Consider the following 21,040-nt stretch of genomic DNA (forward strand, 5'->3'; position numbering starts at 1 on the left):
TCTAATTGAGATGCATTGATCTTCACTTGCTTCATTTACTCAACATTTATTATGTCAATAGGTGAGTTCACCGTACTGCATGATAATGTTAAATTTATTCTTTGGCAAATCTGTGAGAGGAACTCTGCATTGAAAAATTCAGTCTCCTTATTAAGTTGCTAGGTCTTTAATCAATAGTTGTCAAAAACAAATGCTCTTTATTATTAATTTGCAGCTTTCAAATACTCCCCTTTACCTCTTTTTAAAAGGAAAAAAAAGAAAGATGAATGGTTTTAAACTGTCACCATATCACAACAGGCTTGTAATCTTTTTATGACTATAAAAGTGTTGTGCTCTTGTTCTATCAGAGGCCTGAAAGAGAAAAATTATGATAGTTATGTTCCAAACCAGAATTGTTAATATTATAAATGAAACGATTTATAATAATAAGTTGCTTTACAAGATAAAGTAACCATAAAAATATGAAATCCTTCAGAACTGGAAAAATTTACTTTAAAATTAAACAGCACTGGCTCGGGTTACTTTTTGTTTAGGCTTCCTTTTAACTTGAAAATAACCCCATTCCTCGTATTCATATTTTATCCAGAAATGTGAATAGTTTGGTGATTCAAAGAAAGTCAGGAGATTCGACAGATATGAAACACCCACTGTATATCACAGCTTTAGCTTCATTTCGTATATTTCTTCAGTGTCGTCACTGGTGAAATATTATTTACCATACCAGTTAGAACGGGACAACAAACACTGAAGACTAAGCGTGTCATAAGACAGCTGTGGTTTTACAATTCAGAGTGCTTTGTTTATAAACATTACACTGTTGACTGGAGTATAATACGCTGTTACAGAATTAATGTATATATTTATAAGTTTATAACTAGAAAAAAGCAATAGTTTGGAAAATACTGCTGTACAAAGACCGTAGGCAAAACTGAAGAACAACAGAATGAAGTGTGCTCACAGATCACAGACGATATTGTATTATTGTCCGAATTTCGGAGGTCACATTATTTTTAGAACAGTAGTGTTGCTGTTATTATTAGCTATAGGACGATAATTAATAATGAATTATGTTATTAGTTATTATTAGTTATAGAATAATGAAAATCATTTAGACGTTTCTCATTGTTTATTTCCCTCTTCTGTTTTTGAAAAGCGGCTTTTTTTGTTCTTTAAGAGCAAAGAGCACTCGTGTGCCATACGTAACACTATTCCTCCACGTCACGGGCCGTTCAAAGCAGTGGAAGTAACGCCGGTGCTGTTCCACCAGGCTGCGAGACAGACTGCAGCAGCGCTAGAGTGTACTACTGAGAAATTACAAGAGGACTTCGGGATTACTGGGATTTTCAAAGCGAAATGATCCAGTCGAATCTGATCAGATAACAGGATCATCTTGACACCTGAGGGTTGATGGTTGCTGTCCGTGTTGAGCAGATCGAAACGATATTGTTTTCACGTGGAGGTATCCCCAGGCTGTAAAAAGTGGTAGGTTTTTTTTTATTTTTCTCTGATTTCTCGCAGGTTGCTGCAGGTTTCATGTGTGCATTTAGTCGGTAGTTAATAAGTTTAACAAAACATGTTGTAGAGATCTAAAGCATGCTTCCTGGCCAACCGATGACAACTTTGGATTCCAACATTTAAGTTTGAGATACGGTCTGCTTTTTGCGAAGCAGGCTTTGGTTTATGTCTCAACACAGCGCATGGTGGCAGGACTGCATCCATTAGATTCTGGGAACGGGGTTTCAAAGGCTGTTGCAGACATTGCAAACCTTCCAAAGTCAGGAACTGTGCCTACCCAGAATCATCAAAAGCTTTTAAAACCGCTAGCTCGTTTTTGCTCATGTTCTGCTTAAATCGGCGAAATGATCATCAAGAGACAACTAGTTGCCACCGTTTAAAAAAGCAAGGGGAGAGGACGGAGAACCGCCTAACAATGGACTGCAGCAGTCAATTATGAAGAGTTAAAGAATTGGCTGCTTAACTCCTTTCAATTCGATTTTTCAGCGACTAAGTAAAATAAAGTTACTTATGTCAAGCCTTGAAGTCAGTATTGTTTTTTTTTTGCTATAGTTACGTTACTCGTTTTTTTTGTTGGCCGTGCTTTACGTTTTATGATTTTATTGCAGCCAGTAGTTCACTGTAAAGCAGCTGCAAGCCAGCTGATTGAAACATTAACATCCGAGTTCACCTGTGAAAATACCCAAAAGCAAAGGTTGTCTCTCTCTCATTTTTATTCTTTTCTCTGTTAGCTGAAATACGACGTAGATTTCCAATATTTGTCTTAAAGTCGTTCTCTTACCGCTTTATGCCTGGATTTAACTCATATACCACGGATATACAGGTACAGGTAACTGTATTCGAAAGTGTTGTTTGGGACGAAAGTTAATTGACAGATATACCGAAACTGCTCCTGCAATATGGCTTGTGAAGGAGAAAAACGCGATTTGCAAGCTACCTGCATGAGGTGACATTTAGAGCGAAACTGATACAATGTACAGGTGAATTCTTCAGCGTATTCGGTTACGCAGTTCTTGGAAAAACACACGTTTATTAAATGTAGGACACAGTACAGGCGGTGAGTAAAATGCCGACTTCACGTTGTCGTTCATTTCAGCCAGCCATTCGAATATTGTAAAATTCGGTTTCTGATTAACGGTTAAATTCTAACCTTTCGGTAAAATGGCTACGCGTAAAATATCGGCTGAAGTGGCAGAAAGACGTTTCTGTGAACTGGAAAAAACTGAAAACCGCTAGCAGTATGGATGGACGGTGGAAAAAAGGAACGAAGTTTTATTTAATTTAGTTTAGAAACTGAGTCGGATGTAAAGCTTCTCATTTTCACAGCGTAGAAAAGGAGTAATGCATCAAAAACGATTCAGTGTTGCACAAATACCCAACCCTTAACTCATGATACTGGTCGTGGTAATCCTTATCGTCTAACCGATACTTCCTAGCTTCATGCATTTTATGCATTCCTTTGAGGTTATAACAAGGAAGCGAAATCTGGTTAAATCCTTCAGTTAAAACCTTATGAAAAAAGTTCCTCTTTAATGGTTGATTTCTAGTTCTCTTTCAAGTTAACTTTTATTGCTTGGCTATTATTAGGAGTATTTTTAACTTCTAAACGTTACCTAGTTTTAGAAAGTATGTTATTGCTTAAGATAAGGGTTTATTGATACTTAAGGGACGCAGTTTTAAATCTTCGCAAAAAAAAAAAAGATGTACCAGGATAAAATACAAACATAAGACTTTACGGAAAGCCTTTGTTAGCACTGGGCTTTAAATGTATTAGAAAATTAAAGTCTTATTGTAAACTCGTGTCGGGAGACTAGGATGTTTTCACAAAGATTTGCTTTCCATCGAGCGTAGTCACAGGTTTTGTAATGTAGGACTTGTGGCGTATAGTACGTTTGCATAATGAAGTCTTTGGCAGGACTATCTGCTAGTTGAAGGAGGCTGAGTTCCAAGTATGGAAACTGGGAACTGTTGATAGCTTATTTTTGTTCCATCATCATTTTTTCCCATTTCAGAAAGGATGTCTGTTAAATTGTGGGACTGGATTTTGCTATACTTACAGTATACAGCCTTCAATGTTGGCATCTTTCTTTAGCTGTTAGTATGCATGAGCTAAATCGTTTAATAAAAGCCAGCTGATGTTAACTGCAGTTCTGCTCTGAAGAGATACAGCACAGTTGGTGTGGAAATGGTGTTCACTGGCAGGTAACTTTCCATTTTGTATTCAATGAGTGTCCAGTTCCAAATCCTCTCTCGACCTTAGTTTGGGAGAAATTTTACTTTGATGCATACAGGCTTATGCGAGCTATGTTTCTGATATATTTTGAGAACAAGAAGTTGTATCATTTTGAAGTAAATGCATCTATACATACCTGTACAAACAGTGCTAAAGTTCTAAATAATTTGTAAAGTACTTTATATGTATGGAAATATACATATAATATATGCACATGAGTGTGATTTCTATTTTAACACTTTGGCAAGTGGAAGACACCATTAAAAGTTCTCACTCTGGGGGCTCAAGAGAAATTTCAGTTGTTTGATGTGCATGGTAAGTTAAAATAAAACAAGTATTGGAAGTAAAGCTGCATTGTTTTCAGGTTCTACAGTTTTTACTTTGTGAAATGGTGTCGTGATTTAGCTGAAAATATCAAAAAGGACTGTGTGTCATTCAATGTGGGTGTCATTGAAGTTTTTGTGCTCCTCTTTTTTTGATAAATATGTCAAAAATTATTTTGGAGTGCCGAGTGCATAGAGCTAAGACATATTTCAGCAGGAAGTAAATACTGTAGATACTTTTAGAGATGATAAAGAAGGAAGTGATCTGTGTAATTTCATTTTTATTAAGTAGTGTTTTATCCAACCTTGCAGACAACTATAAAATAACTTATCCAAAGATCCTCCCAGTAGTGGGTGATTTGTGACCACCAATCTATATGTGGAAATGAAAATTCACTTTTATCTCCTTCACAGTATCTCTTATGAGTTGTCATGGTCTGCCAGGATTTCTGACATGCTCTGTAATCCTGGTGAGGATCCTAACTGAAACTGCAGCCTTCTGAGCAAAAAGCCACAGTCTTGCCCAGCCTGCAAGAATGAGAAAATGGTATGGGTTAGGGGCTTAATTTTATACACCTGGGTTTTTAACTTCTTGTGGGATGGGAAACAAGGAAATATCTTTGCTGCTCCTATGCAAGCTTCCCTAGAGACTGTACAGCCTGTTTAGGGAAGTTGCATCAGCGGTTCATTCTGGATCATAGATCGCTTCATATCAGTGTATAATAGTGGCTTCAGCCATTGTCTCTCAGTAGCGTGTTTTGTGGTGAAAATCTTTTTGCTGGAAAGTTTGCTTGAACATCTATTTTCAGTTGCTATCCATTTGAAGATGACTTGAGGCCCTTTTGATGAGGTCATTATCACTCACTGTACCTGCACTTTGCATTTGAAAACCCACTGCGTTTGTTCAAGTACCTACTGTATGCCTTGAAACCAAGGTAATCAGACATCAAACTGCAAAGGTATTGCAGTGAGACAAGGTACCCTGAATCTTCTTTTAGGTTGGAGGCCAAAGGGGATGTAATTAAAATCTCAAAATGGTTGTGTGCGGTGAGAGATCAATGTGAGCCTTCCATTAAAAAAGTGTTTGGAATTTTTTTTTTACAGTAGTTGGTTTTAGCAGCATTCAGGAATGTTTGTATATTTGTAGACACATTGGAATTTTGAATCGGTAATTGCTTCTAGCCTTTTAGATCTCTTTCTAGTTTATTGACATTTTTTTGCTTACAAATTACAATTAGTTTGCTTTAAGTCTGTGTCGTTAGTGTTATATATGATTTTTAAAATTTAAATACGTTGTCAATGGCTTTTGCTCTGTTTTCATAACCCACAGTGGAATTTAGCCAGGATACTGGGGGACACTGAGGTAAACACCCTTAACACTGTTTAGAAAAGTGCAGTGGTATCTTTAATGACCATGTCATCAAAGGGACAGCACCTCCTAGATAATGCCCATGGGCAGTTTAGTGGGTTATCACTCTTAGAAATCTGGTACAGCTGGGAATACTACCACCTGCTGGCCCACCAGCATGACTTTCATCAGAAATCTTATTGTTTTATAGACATCCACCATTCATTCTCCTGCACTCACTACTGGAATGATCAGTATTTTTGTAGATAACTACAAAAGTTTGCTTGCAAACAAGGCTTGATCATCTGTAGCAGCAATACACTTTCCAGGTGTTGAATTGTCCTGTGCCTCTAACGTATCATGGGCAGTGTCTGATGAAAAAGGCACTGTTTGCAGTGGAAAGCAGTGTAAGCTTGATGAAATACAGACTAAGGTAAAAACTTTGTTTCAGGTTATCATTGAGCTGAAATGTTTAGGCTTGTTTCATACTTGACCTTTATCTTCTGCTATACAAAACCCAAAATATGAGCAAAATTAATGTATGGAGGAGTTTTTTTAGGCTTCAGTTCATTTAAAAAAATAACTTGAGTGACATCCTGAAACATTCCCTAAGATGTAAATATTTATTAAGTGTTTTAGCATAATGCATTTTATGCTGGCAGGGATGCTTAATAAGGACATATGGACCCCATAAATAACTCCATATGTGTCCTGGAAAAAAAAAGTTTTATAGGTACATGAAACCAAGCATAAAAGGAGAAAAGCCTGAATGCTTGATTCATGATTCAGTCTTGCTGTACAGTACCCCTTGGCTACTGCTCCTACTTACTGGTGACTCATAGCTTTCGTCAGTGGCTTTTTCTTCATTCCTTTCTTTGCATTCAGAGGAGTTTTACCTTATATAAAATACTATTCACAGAAGTGGTGGGAGAGAAAACAGCTTACCTGAGATAGTGTACTAACCTGAGAGCAAGTAGCACTTTAGATTTTGTCTGTGCTTAGCAAATTACATGCCAGGCTATCATGAACTGCAAACCCGAAACTGTTTTTTTTTTCTGAAAAAAAAAAGCTTCACTCCAAAGACAAATGTATTTTGAAACCGTAAGAAACCCTAGAGAATTTGCTGCTTTGGCACTATATAGTACTAGTGTCTAGTTCCATTATCCCTCTTCTGCCAGATCTAGTTAAAAGGTACGCTGGATGGAGTTGGAGGCTGACATTTCTTTGGAACTGAAAAGTCAGAAAAAATATAATTAAACATTGATGTTCTGTGTTATACCTTGAATGCCAGATTAGGCATACATTGTAGACCAACTTTCAACCTTGCCTGGTTGGATTCTAAACACTATTCAAGGTCTAGTTTTTTATCCCCACTTGAACAAAAGTTGGGAAAATAATTAAATGTAATGCCCTACAGAGACAAATATTCATTTTAATTACCTGAGCTTTGATGCCTCCAAGAGAGCTCCTGGCTACATCAGAATGAAGTAGATTACCCCAGCATGTTTCCACTCCTAAAGCTTTTGTGAACCAAACCAAGCAAGCCTGCAACCTGCGCTTGATTACACTTTAGACTGGTTCTGCTCAGCCTCCTCATTTTTAGACAATATTAAATCATCCAGCAGAAGTCATTTTGATTCTGTGTTTTGTTGTGTCGGGCGGATTAATAGTTTACAGGCTGAAAACACTTTGGTAACTAATGCTTCACTGATTATTTGTGATGCCTTTATCTTCTGTCATTGTATATTACATGCGTATTGAAAATATAATGATATAATGACAGTTTTTTGTGAGAGACATTTATTTTTATTTCACAATATTGAGAGTGGCTAGTTAAAACTTATTTTGTGAAAGTCATTTTATAGTGGATTAGCACGGGCAGAAAACAGCTGAGCTGAGCACTGTGCTGTGGTCTCTGAGTGCTTATTAAGGTTTATAAGCACCATCTGTGTTGATAAAAGCCAGGGATCTGCAAAACCTGGAGTCTGTAAAACTTTGCAGTACGTTTCTAAAGCACAGTAGATTAGCTTTTTTAACCGCTTCCCACAGTTCCAGATTACAGTAGCTGATACTGTGGGTGTCGTAGTCATTGAAACACTCAGCTTTACCCTGTCTGTCAACTTTTATGCAAAAAGGGTTTGTTTAGATTACATTCAGAGAGCACAGACAGCTGAACAAGAACAACAGTTTTAATTTTTCTTTGGAAAGACCATTGCTGCTGTCACAGCTTCTATTTCATGCTGGAAAACCAATCTCTTTTTGTAATAGTGAAGGCCGAAAGCACTGGCATGAAACCTTTTTTGAATGCTTCTTATAAAGCTGTATAAAGAAAGGATTCCTGTTTTCTCTTTGACTTTTGTAATGAACTGCTCCTTGCCTTTTTATGAGCCTTGTGCATTTTGTGAGCAATTATTTCCTGTATGTATGCAATGTAAACATATACAAATTTAAATTGTATTTTTAAGTGCTTGATATTGAATGTACCTCCTTGGTGCTTTGTGATTTACGCTGCTAGGTGAAGGAATAAAATGAGTGGAGGTTATGCATAATACATGGGTATAATATTTTGCAGCCTTTTTTCAATCAAGCAATGACAATAGTGTGATAACTTCTGATTTTCATTTTTTTATAGATTCATTTTCCTGAGCAGTACCTGAGCAAAACAAACGATTGTCTGTGGCCAAATTTGAAAATATATTTAGGGTTGCTATGAAGCAACAATATCCTTTTAAGATACTTGGATGCTCAATTCCATCCCCAAGAATGATGTGTACACTGTCAATCTGCCATCCTTATTGTAAATGGTTCCTGGGTATCTTCAGAAAACTCTTTAAGACTTGGAAAGTGGAAAGTTTAAGTTTCCAGTTATATTTAGGCATTTAGTTTGGTCCCTTTTACACATTTTTATTTTTACTACTCAAAAAAATACTGAAATAAAATTCTTGCCTTTAGAGTGTTTTGTTTATGCCCACTTTAAGACCTGCAAGCACTATTCTATTATCTGTTTTTAGCTGTTTAGATGCTTAGCTTTTTTGTGGCAAAAAATGAAATGTAGTCCTAAAATTAAATCTGTCTGAGATCTCTGTCACAGTGTTGACATGTATCTTTTCATCTTAAAAAAAACTGGATGGCGGTAGTGGATGTGTTTAAAAGATTTGCAAGCCTTAAGTGAACGTGGTTATGTGATTACTTATGAGAGAATAAAATCTTAAAATACTGAGCACTCCCCTTTCCTGTATTGGCTCATGAAACAGGTTAAAATAAGGAAGTTATAACTTTTTTTATTCTTTAGAATAAAAGATTAGTATTTTATTATAGTGATTTTGTGTGTGGCAAAAATATAAATAATGAAAATAAACAAGACTAGTTATAATTACATTAGCCATCACATTTGCATTTGTCATAGTTTTTTATAGGTGTTTGATAATTAAAGCTGTATACAACTGCCTGGCCAAACCAAAGCTTAAACACTATCAGAATGTACACAAGAATCCATATTAAAGACATGCCCTCGAAAGTCAGCAAAGACAGCATCATGGGTAGCCTACACTGTTGATGAACCCTGTATAATCAAAACAGCTGTTGTGTCAAATGACGTCTTGTTTAGGATGATAGTTTAATTATTATAAAAAGATAGCTAGTTAGTTTGCAGGTTAGTACAGAAATCTAGCTGTTGTATAACTAGGTGGTTATCTAGGTGTTCTTTACTGTAGTTATTTGTCATATGTGGGAGGTTACCACCAGGTTTTTTTTTCCTGCAGGAAACTCTGGCACTGCTTGAAAGTACAATAAATACCTTTTGCCTGTATTTGGTTTCTAAAATCACTTCATATTGTGAGGTAGGTTTGAAGCAATAATTAATCGGCAATAATCCTAGATTTCTTCATTTAAATTTTCATTATGTAGTTTGAGGAATAGTAATAAGAGTAAAGGAACCACCGGTTTCAAATCCTTCTCGTTGCAGACGTATATTATGCCATTTAAAATATTGTAATATAGAGTTAATATACTGTCACACATTTAATCTGTCAGTTGAAGGGAGAGAGCAAAGACGAAAACAGACATAAGGAAAGAAGCTGAAGTCAGATGTGGTTTATATGAGGGATCTGGGCGGATAAAGCGATGGCAGGAATAATCATGGAAACGTGGGTGAAACGCTAGACTGAGCCAGGATCACTTGTCTGGGTTTCTTTCGTTAGGTAATTGAGAGGCATACTGGGAACTGCGGCTTATTTATGAGTTTGTTCATACAAGAAAACCAAATTGTAGATTGAATCAGTGTGGTGACAGGAAATAACTTATTTATCCTGTACCGTGTGAAGATTAAGGGAATAGTCAGCACCTAAACTGACCTGAGAAAGTCAACTTAATGTTACAGTTGCAGTGGTAACACTGCAAGTACAGTACAGAGGAGATGGGTTAAAGTTGTGCTACTGTATGTACCTTATACATCATAGTATTCATATAATCAAGCTTATGTTAGTGACTAGATTGGAGTTAAATAGTTAGTTAGCATATTTGACACTAAATACGAATGCTGAAAAGAGATGAAAAGGTGTCACACCTGAAGAAGGCTTCACAGCCAAAATATTGTTTCTTTTCTACTCTTTTCAGCATGTAAAAAATCCTTTACTTGTTTCTTTTTCAGTCTGCACATACTGACTCAGCTACTCCCTAACGAAATATGAATGCAGTTCTGTAAATATAGAAAAACCTGTTTTTGTTTTGTGCCATTGCTGGCATTTTAATGTGCTTTTGGTATTCTGTATATTGACTTTGTATCTTAAGTTTATTGCTAAATTTCATTAAGCAGTTACTTAATGAATCTGTATCAGCCATTGATTGTGTTCATCTTCGGTGTATTAGATTTACCTCGTATTTATCAATTATTATCAACTTTAGTCTTGTATGCTTTTGTGACAGAGAGAATGGGTTCTCTACTCAAAAGAGGCCAGGTTTGTTTCTATGAGACCCTGATTAGTTTAAAAGTGATGTTTAGTCAGAATTAAAGTTACATCTACAACCAAGAAAAAATTCTCCAGTTGAGTTGACTGCTGTTTCACAGCAAGTATAGAGGGACAAGTGATTGTGTTGAATGCTTGTATTATACTATGCCATTAAGCCACATTTTAAAATGCCCTGTAAATGGAATTTTAATCTTGAAGCCGAGGTAGATGCCTTGTGTGCACTGAGTATAGCAATATACTGTAGGAGATGGATAGATTAAGGAATGGGGATGGGAGTGATAACAAGAGGCCCATGACCATATGCCAGTCAAATGCGTAAGCCAAACCAAAGCCACGCGGCTTGTATTGAACTGTTTTTAAGATTTTAAGCAGAAGGAGCAGGTACATTTACAGTATTATTGACAGTCGTGATATTGTATAAAATACTCTATAGTACTATGAAGTTATGACTTCAATTAGACTATTAGACAAAATCTCAAAATAGGCCAGTTTTAGGTTCTGGAAGGAGAGCAGAAGAACATCTGCAAGCATTGAGTGGATTTTGCAAAGGAACCCACTTCTTTGTACATCTGGAATTGATTTTAAATTGTAAATTAAATGTATTCAATATGTTCAAAACTCTGCAGCTAGACTACTCACTCATACCAGACCCTGGCAAAAATATCACTCCTAGACTTAAGTCTCTACATTGGTTGCCTATAAAGTGACGTATTCAATACAAGTTCTTGTTGCTGACTTTCAAGGCTCTAAACAACCTGGACTAAACAATCACAGACTTTTGGTGACAGGGCCTTCTCTGTTGCTGCTCCAGTGTTGTGGAATGGCCTTCCTCAGACCTTTACAGAGAGACAGCCTCTGTAACTCTCTTCAAATCTAAACTTAAAACTTACCTTTTTACTAAGGTCTACATCTGATTGTCTGTAATCATTTTGTACAAACCTGTATGCTTTTGTTTTTATTTTTTCATTTACTCTTACTGTGCTTTTCTTGTCTTTTTCCTTATTCAAGATGTACAGTGTCCTTGTGTTTGGAAAGGCACTTTATAAATAAAAGTTATTATTCCCTCTTAAAAGGAGAGGTTTTCAGTGCAATTTAAGGCAAAAAGAAAGCCACTTTAAAATGCTTTATAGGATGCTTCTCACTGTGTGGATTGTTACAGCTTTTCTGCAAGGATTCCTTTAAAAAATTCTGTATGGTTTCTTTTGATGTTGAATGTGAGGAATTTAGCATAAAATCTGTTTATTTTAGATGTTAGTATGTTTGAGCCACACATTGTGGAAGTTTTATTTTTTACATTAAAAGATCACCGATTTCAGGGATTGATATATATATCCATATCTCAATAGAACGGGCTTGATAGCTGTAGTTAATGACTGTGATTCCATCATGATTTTGTAAGTGGAGAAAGTGCTTTTTGAGGTGTGAAATGACTTGGGATTTGAAAACACTCCCACCAAAAAAATTTGAAAAACAATGTGCAATTCCAGTTCCATTGTGGCATAATTAAATCCACAGCAAATATATTAGCAGTATGGTGGTTTATATTTTTTAAATGTATCTTAAATTATGTAATTTTTACATTTTTCACAAGCTATGTACAGTATCACAATTATTGTGACTTTAAGCACACAAAGACTGGCTGTTCCTACATGGAATGCAACTTCATTCTGTCAGTAGTCTGAAGACAAGAAACGTTGCTCTATAAATGTGAAAATCTAAGAAAACCAGCATTTTGTGGTACCCTTTCAGGCAATAGTTTTGATTACAATACTCTAGTGAAATCTGCATATCTGTGTCTTTATCCTGATTTATCAAGCTGCTTATATGGATGTGATTTATGCTAAAAAAGTATGTGCCTCTTTTTCTTCATGACCATCTCATGTGAAAATGAAAATGCTCAAGGGAAAATTTTCTGTTTTGAAAGAGTAAGATAGTGAAGATTATCTGTGTTTGTTTTTTACTGCCATCATGAAAAAAAAAAAGTTTCTTAAACTCTAGAAATGTGCAGGATTAGGTTAGCCAGGGTGTCACCATAGCAAACGTTTCAGTTTCTTGGTTACAGATAAAAGCAAATGCAGAAAAACGCAGTGTTGCTTTTTTCCTTGGTCAATAAAGGATATGTTTCGGGTTAATTTCTAATGTCGGCAGGTAGGAGGACATCTGTGTCTGTCTCAGAGCCTGGGTTATTTCCAACAGCCAAGACCCTTGAACTTTAAATGTGCTATAGCCACCCACCAAGATCGCTCCAATACAGCAGTTAGTAGCTGTGCAAGCCTGAGTACACTACTTGAATTCAGTAGTGCAAAGTTAGTGTGATTTGGTTTGTTTTGTGTGACCTTTGCAAGGATTATGTGTTCTTGCAGTTATTTCTTGAAATACTTTTTATATATTTTAAAAATGAGTTTTGTTTTGGAATGTACCTGTATAGTGCTGTTAGCTTTCAATAAATTGAAAGGTTTTAAACTGCCACAGCTGAGTACTGGTAGTAAGGAGGTTCAGAGCTGATTGGAAGAGAAGTATGTCCAATCAAGCATCAAGTCATAATGCATGTTGTTTCACTGAGAGCAAGAAGTGTCCTCTCTGAGTCATCCCAGGCCTAGTCCTGGTGGCTGTGAGCCAGTTGAGCACCACTGCTTAGGGGAAACCCAGTCACAGTTGGCAAGCAGCATGCCCCAAGCTTTAACCTGTGACTCAACACCAGATTAGTGGAATTAAAGAACTGTGGGCTGTAAAATAGAAGTCTTTTTGACTGATGCATTAGAATCCACTGTAGAATGTGTGATTATGCTTTTAAGTTCTCTTTTTTCATTCCAGCATTTAGGCTGTTTGGGAGCATAGTAGTGCTTCAATTTGTGCTTTATCTGTAAAGATTCTTCAGACATTTTTTTCATGTTTTATACTTAGTCTGTAGTCTTATTTCAGCCTGTTTATCTTAAGAGGAAGTTCCATATGTAGTTTTTCTACCAAGTTACCCACTAAAGATTAACATTTTCACAACCCAAACCATGAGTCATACACTTCTTAAATATACATAAGTCTCTGATAATTTAAATGAAACTTTTAGTGTATTTTCTTTCATTTTGTCCTTCATTGCATAATGGCTGTGTTAGATGAAAGGGACACGACAGTGAGACAGATTTCAATTGCTTTATGAAGTTCTCGTCCTGTAATTTAAAAACAAACTGAACACTTGCTCTTTTTAAATTGGATGTGTCCCATTTATTTGCAAACAGATTAGTTTCTTTCATTCCCTTAAGCACCGTCGATGTCATTAAATTTCCTTCTTTTCTTTTTCTTTAGCATAAAACATGATACAATGACTACTGTGAAGTCATTGTGTTAATTTGTTTACTTAACTGCTCTTACCTCAGAGATTTTTTATTTAATGGGAATAATATACAGTACTTTGGTATATACAGTTTTTAATATATGTGCCATTCATAAATAGTGAGATGCCATTAAGTAATATGATGTAGCTTCAGATCTATTAGTGGCAGTTCCACAAATGTGAATTAGGTATATTCTCATTGATTTGATCAATTTCACATTTTTAATGAATTGACAAGTATATACTAAAACATCAAGTGCTCTCTTGTGCTCTTTTATCTCTTACTGATTTTACAAAAGAAGTGTTTAAACCTCAAGAAGTTAATTATTTACCTGTTGGTTTCAACAAAATGAAAGGCATCTGTGCAGTAAAGTTTTCTGACATGTACAATATGGAGTACAAAAAAAAAGTTTGCAGTGCTGGGTCTGTAAGGTGGTTTCTTAACTTTCTGTCCATTTTGTTAATAATTAATGAGGGCTGCCAACTCAGTGGCCAATTGAGTATCTGCAGCCGTCATTTTATCACCAAACTAGCTCCACAGACTCTGTTTACCAGTTGTATGGACCTGTGTTTATTGGTATGCTGTATAGCCTTAATTCCTTTATCTGCTGACCTGAAGTTAGCCTCTGAAAGAATGTGGCCTGGAGCTGAATGAAGTAAAGAAATGCATGGCTGATTGCCATTGTACAGTGGAAGTTGGATAGGTGTCATTATGCTGTATAAAAAAGATCCAAAGGTGGTATTTACTTTTGACTAAATTCACTTTCTAGAATGTCATGGACATGGTCCTGAAGAGTGGGTGCTTGCTTATTTAAAAGTGATATGTTACTGATGTGAAATCTACAATAAGACAATAAGACTGAACTTCAAAGTAAGGTTTCACCGATAAGTTGTATTGTACTGTAACTGGAAAGGGAAGAGCAGAGCCTAGTTTAAACTTCACCTCATCTGGCTGAAAAATGTCAAAACAATGCACTGTTATCTTTTAAATATTGTATACTGTACTCGGGCTTTAGGACCACTGTGTGGGTCAGGATGAGCGCTCCCTACTGGTCTTACTAATTCCTCTTCCAGTAGCAACCTTAGCTTTCCCAGGAGATCTCCCATCCAGGTACTGGCCAGGCTCACACCTGCTGAGCTTCAGTGGGTTGCCAGTTGTGAGTTGCAGAGTGATATACTGTACAGTAGCTGGTGGCATGGAAGGGAATCCTTTAAGCTGTTATATCATCCAGTATCTCAAATTACATGCATTTTTCAAAAGAAAACTTGCCAAAGGCCCAAGGAGATTGATGTAACTGTCAAGAATTACGTAGTTTATCTTGTGTACTCATACATTTTTGTGGTCCAGACTTTAGAATGGAAAGTGCCTGCTGAAAACTCTTTGATGATGGCAGACTTAGGGGACTGTTTCAAATGAAACTGTAAAAATATTAAGTGTGCATCAATTAATCAAATAATGGATGCACTGTAGCAGTTGCTACAGTTGGCAGGAATCAGAATAGACATATTGTTAGCTGCTTGTCTTGCTGGGTGTGTAGTTAAATACTTTTACAGCCCACAGGCAATATTGTAAAAAGAACTGGCTATTTCCCCTACTGTTTTGAAAGGTCCACAGCTGCCAGATGTCATCCTGATAGAACCTTTGTAGTGTCAGAGCTGTTGAAGGTAATGTTGTTTCCAAAAGACATTGATTTATAGATATAACTGAGCTTTGAACTCATGATTCCTGGATGAACATAATAATAATAATAATAATTGCTTACACTTATATAGCGCTTTTCTGGACACTCCACTCAAAGCGCTTTACAGGTAATGGGGTCTCCCCTCCACCACCACCAATGTGCAGCATCCACCTGGATGATGCGACGGCAGCCATAGTGCGCCAGAACGCTCACCACACATCAGCTATTAGTGGGGAGGAGAGCAGAGAGTAATGAAGCCAATTCATAGATGGGGATTATTAGGAGGCCATGATTGGTTAAGGCCAATGGGAAATTTGGCCAGGACGCCGGGGTTACACCCCTTCTCTTTTCGAGAAACGCCCTGGGATTTTTAATGACCACAGAGAGTCAGGACCTCGGTTTTACGTCTCATCCGAAGGACGGCACCTGTTTACAGTATAGTGTCCCCATCACTATACTGGGGCATTAGGACCCACGTGGACCACAGGGTGAGCACCCCCTGCTGGCCCCACTAACACCTCTTCCAGCAGCAACCTTAGTTTTTCCCAGGAGGTCTCCCATCCAGGTACTGACCAGGTTCACACCTGCTTAGCTTCAGTGGGTTGCCAGTTGTGAGTTGCAGGGTGATATGGCTGCTGGCATGAAACATAAAATTTACATGAGAAAAATTCACAGTCTTGAACTATTTGTCAGTCAATAGAGTGTCCCTTATGTAACATTTATATGATTGACATTTTCTCTACAGACATAGCTGTCATGTTTAGAATAAAGTAATATGTTGTCATTAGTTAATTACAATCATTTTTGGTGCATTGGAATAGCGCTGCTACATATTTTAAAACTATAAGATTCAGAAAAAAAAATCCATATGATAGTCATGAATGATAAACAATGTACTTATCTTTACTATCTTTAGCCATCTAATATTTTATACCAATAATATTTCTATAGGTACATACCAATTTATATGTATATACTGTATTTTATCTCTTAATATAACTATAATATGTCTAATACGACTTCTGTAGATTTCTGGCAGTTGAAAGATCCGTGATGAGTGCGGTGGATCTATTAAACGGTGCTCAAGGGAGCAAAGAGATTGCCAACTTAGTCTGAGCTCCAGAGAATGAAATTCATTTTAATGGTTTTTGTCATTGCTTTAAAGGTCAATTTGAAAAATTGCCATTGCAAATGGTTGAGGCTTAATCCTTCAAGGAAGGATTAAATTAATCAGTAAGTGATGAGTCAAAAACTCAGTCATCTGATCTATAGGTAATTAATAGATCAGGTATAGATATAGGTAAATAAAACTGCCGAGCCAACAGAAGCATTGTGCGAGTCTACCTGATGATTAAATGCATAGTTATATGTTAAAGAAAATACATTATGTGATAGAATTTCAACTGTTTTATGCTTTATGGATGGTTTTCTTCTGATGCTCTGGTTTATTGAAATCTGAACTTTTTTAGATAAAGCGTGTGCTGTGCTGCATATAAGGAAAATTCAGCCTCTGAAAATGCAGACTCTGGACACTTTGGCTGTGGTGCTATTTAGATTGCTTTCCATGTGCAGGGAAGGTGCAGGGAATAATGTACTTGAAGGTATAGCAGTGCATTTTAAAATGGATGCTCTGTGCCTTGTTTCTCTCTTGACAGATAAGACAGCAGCTTGCCCTTTGCCCAACCTACGATGAGTGCCAAATCAGCCATCAACAAGGAGATTTTTGCACCGCATGATGAGAGAATGCTTGGAGCTGTCCAGGTTAAGAGGAGAACGAAGAAAAAGATTCCCTTCTTAGCCACTGGAGGCCAGGGAGACTATATGACCTATATATGCCTGTCAGGTAAATTGCAACGTTCTTACAGCAGGCATGATGCTGCATTAGGTGGGCTAAGATTTTATCAAATGTCATCATCTGGTAAAACATTGTGGCTGGCATCATAAAAGCCCGAAGTGACAGAGGCGTTAGCCCTGAGGAGCGAGATGGAATGATCTTGTGGACTTGATTAGGGATGTCTGGAATGATTCATTTCAATGTCAGCTTCCTTGTTCAGATGGGGGAACTTACTGATCATAGTAACCATTGCGGTATCCAGAGATGGAAAGGGCTCTTTGGGCAATTCCATTTGTATATTCCCCTGCCACCTGTAATTCCCAGAGCTAAAAAAGACATAACTGCTCACTATGAAGTGAGTGTACTGTAGGTGTTAACAGAATATGAAATAGTAAAATGTAAATATGCTGTGCTACACATCCTTTTGTATATGCACATATGCTTTGATAACTGATTGTAAGGAGTTGTTTTCAAAGTTAGAGGATTTATTTACTACAAAATGTTATTTTCAGATCTGATTTTGTTGTTTTATACATTGTGAGCTAGTTTATGTGTCGACTTAAAACTTAAGTACTATTATATACATCATTGCAAAGTAATTACATTATTTACATCAGTTTACGAGAATAGTAGTAATGGAGAATGTTACATATTACTATTGGGTATGACTTCCCTGTGCACTAGCACAATCCTGGCTACAATAGACTCAGCACACTTCCTTAACAGCTGTAGCCATTTGGTGATGATTGACTGTTCACTGTTGTCTCCTGTTCATAGGGAAGCTGGACTCTGGTCATGAAGGAAAGCTGGCCATTGAAATACCTCAAAGTTATTAACTTAAGATCACTTTATTGGCCATATAGTCATAAGCACTACAGGAACGTTACAAAGGAGAGGGGAGCGATTTGACCCATCTCTCCCCTTTGGTAGTTAGTAGTTAATTTACCAACAGCCACATCACCCTGCAGTTCACATCTGGCAACCCACTGAAGCTCAGCAGGTGTGAGCCTGGTCAGTACCTGGATGGAAGACCTCCTGGGAAAAACTAAGGTTGCTGCTGGAAGAGGTGTTAGTGGAGCCAGCAGGGGGCTCTCACTCTGTGGTCTGTGTGGATCCTAATGCCCCAGTATAATAATGGGGACACTATACTGTAAAAAGGTGCCGTCCTTCAGATAAGACGTAAAACTGAGGTCCCAGGGCGCTTCTTGAAAAGAGTAGGGGTGTAACCCGGGCATCCTGGCCAAGTTTCCCATTGGCCTTTGCCAATCATGGCCTCCTAATTATCTCCCTCTGTGAATTGGCTTCATTCCTCTTTTCTCCTCCCCACTGATAATTGATGTGTGGCGAGTGTTCTGGTGCAATGTGGCTGCCGTCGCATCATCCAGGTGGGGCTGCACATTGGTGGTGGTGGAGGGGAGTCCCCATTACCTGTAAAGTAGTAGTTGAGTGGAGTGTCCAGAAAGCGCTATATAAGTGTAAGCAACAACATAACTGCATAGGTTGATTCATACTCTTGTAGTCCTTTTGGTAAAGTACTGACAGCTGTTCTTGATTTTAAATGCACTGCAATGTATTTTCCACTTTTTTCCCTCTGGTTTGTGTTTCACTTTTCATTCTGAAAGTCTGGACTGACTTTATCAGTGCCTTTGAGGATTCTGAATACTTGTAGCAGGTCCCCTTGTAATCTTTGTCAGTGTAGGACTTTCCTTTAAGCCCAGGGATGTATGTGGTTGCTCTCCTCTAGATGCATTCCAGGGCAGCAATATCCTGTCTATAATGTGGTGAGCAATATTGTACACAATTTTCTAAATGAGGCCTTATTAGTGTGTGAAGTGTCACCTTTCTTCTTGTGTACTACAGTACACTGACAGGACGTTAGTAGAAACACGTATTCCTAGAACTGTGTCCTTCAGTTGCTTGGAGGCATGGCAGGAACTGAGAAACATATTTCTCAATAAAAAATACTGCACTAAAATAGAAAACTTGAAATTTATTCTGGCTTCAAGCAAAAAAAAATTGCCTAAAAGAGTCCTTTGTGAGGCAAGTGATCAAATTCTTTTTACTCTGTTTCCACTTGAGCTCTGCTTGGCTGTCTGCCTCTGTGCTGCCTCGCCTTTGCTTTTCACTGAGATGCATTGCAGAAAAGAAGATCAAAGCTAACCGTTAGATTAGTTAACCTGTTAACCTAATCAGCCCTGTACTCTACCAGTTGTTTTCATTATTTTGCAAAGAACAGCTCAGCCAGCCCTTTCTGAAAATGTCTCAGGAAATAGGCAGTATTTTAATGGCTTACTTGTGAAATGGATTGATAGGTGTGAATGATAACTGAAAAGAATAAAAATTGTGATCCATATCTAAATAAAGTTCTGAAACCCATGTCTGTTGCAAAGGTCCCAAAGTTCAGAGACACAAGGGAAAAGTGGGGGAAAGTATATTTAAAACCCCAGAACATGTGACATGGTTTTTTTTCCCCACAAAGTGTCGTGAAAGTCTGGAACAAGCTGCCAAGCCGTGTAGTTAAAGCTGGGATCATAGCTTCTTTCATTAAACTAAACTAAAATCTACTTAACTAAACAAGCTAGCAGGATGGACAGGCTTTCTCTTTTTAGCGGCCTTTGTGTTTTTATGTAGAACTTCTCACAACACACTGCTACCACCCTATGGGTTAGCTTGAAAAGTGCAAAAGTCAGCATAAAGCTAACTACTGCTCATGTTTTCTTCCATTAGCTCCATCAGTTGCATAATGATGTTGTTTGGTGAATAAAACAGTTTGACGCTCTGTCTTTAACAGTGTCTCATATGTTCTTTAGCTCGGAAACGATTTCTATTCGTCTCTCAGCTGTCAGTATGGTAACCCATAGACTGCCTCCGCATATGTGGATCGCTTTGATGTAGACAGCAAGCTGCAGCTGTTCAGTTGATACACACTATTTCTTTGAGGTGTGTCTCGAGCTGTAGCCCCTGCAGTCTGACCATTTTTACACAGGTGAATCGGATGGATGTGATAGTCTTGTACTGAGGGGTGACTCTCTGCCTTCTGGGACATTGCCTGTTCCTCACAAAGCCTAGTTTCCTAGTTTCTCCTGACTACTTGCTGATTGGTGAAGCAAAACATCTTCTCTGGAGAATTACTCTGATAGACCACCTTAACTCATATGGTTAGCAACTTGTTAAGAAAAATATGTACAGGTGGACAGATTTAAAAAAATAATTCCTGTTATTAAAGGTTATTTGACAAAAAGTAGGCTTCAAATTTAGGAGATATGAGGAATGAGAAATAGGAGAAAAAACAATATGACTTTTAATACAGTAATTTATGACAGTATTCAGGAGAAAATATTAGTGATATTCTGTTTGTTGTAAGTTTAAAAAGTTTTTTTTCCCCCCAAAGGCTTCTGTGATGTACTATATTTTATAGTAGCCAACATCTTGATGCTGAAAGAGACCTTTTGGGTTTGATTTGCAGAATGAGACAAAATGCACTGATAAGGCCCAAGCACAGATGCATTTTATTATGTGGGCAGAGCTTGGTTTGACTTCACAGAGATTTACTTAAATATTAATTTGGTTATGTACAGTTATGAAAGCCCTTTCAGTTATTTGCCCATTTTACATTTTTATCAAACACTATAATTTGTAGTTTACAAAGTATATGTATGATATTAAAATACTTTTCTAGAAAACACATTACAAAGCTAATCATTTAACTTTGGCTAAAAGCATTTTTACATCATAAAGCAACTGTTATACAGACAGTATCTTTATTTAGATCCTGAATTGTAAACTTATGAGTGCTACTTGGGAAGTGTC

The 21,040-nt window shown here is 37.2% G+C and overlaps 1 protein-coding gene across 8 annotated transcripts in view; it reads left to right on the forward strand.

The window, feature by feature from the left end:
* The first annotated feature begins 1,223 nt into the window (after positions 1–1,223).
* stxbp6 (syntaxin binding protein 6 (amisyn)) overlaps positions 1,224–21,040 on the forward strand; it is a 109,462-nt gene continuing 89,645 nt past the window's right edge. Inside the window, exons 1-2 of one of the 8 annotated variants that reach the window (XM_088648328.1) lie at positions 1,224–1,482; positions 17,052–17,281. In XM_088648328.1, coding sequence (XP_088504454.1) covers positions 17,086–17,281 — 196 coding nt within the window. In that variant the 5' untranslated portion in view covers positions 1,224–1,482; positions 17,052–17,085. Of the gene's footprint in view, positions 1,483–2,433; positions 2,573–2,654; positions 3,718–4,593; positions 4,619–9,184; positions 9,259–17,051; positions 17,282–21,040 lie in introns of those variants that run through there. The other 7 variants (XM_088648335.1, XM_088648334.1, XM_088648336.1 and 4 more) reach the window with 7 other exon arrangements.

The sequence above is a fragment of the Lepisosteus platostomus genome, chromosome 10 (genome assembly GCF_059453375.1).
Source record: "Lepisosteus platostomus isolate fLepPlt1 chromosome 10, fLepPlt1.hap1, whole genome shotgun sequence".
NCBI classification, from domain to species: Eukaryota; Metazoa; Chordata; class Actinopteri; order Semionotiformes; family Lepisosteidae; genus Lepisosteus; species Lepisosteus platostomus.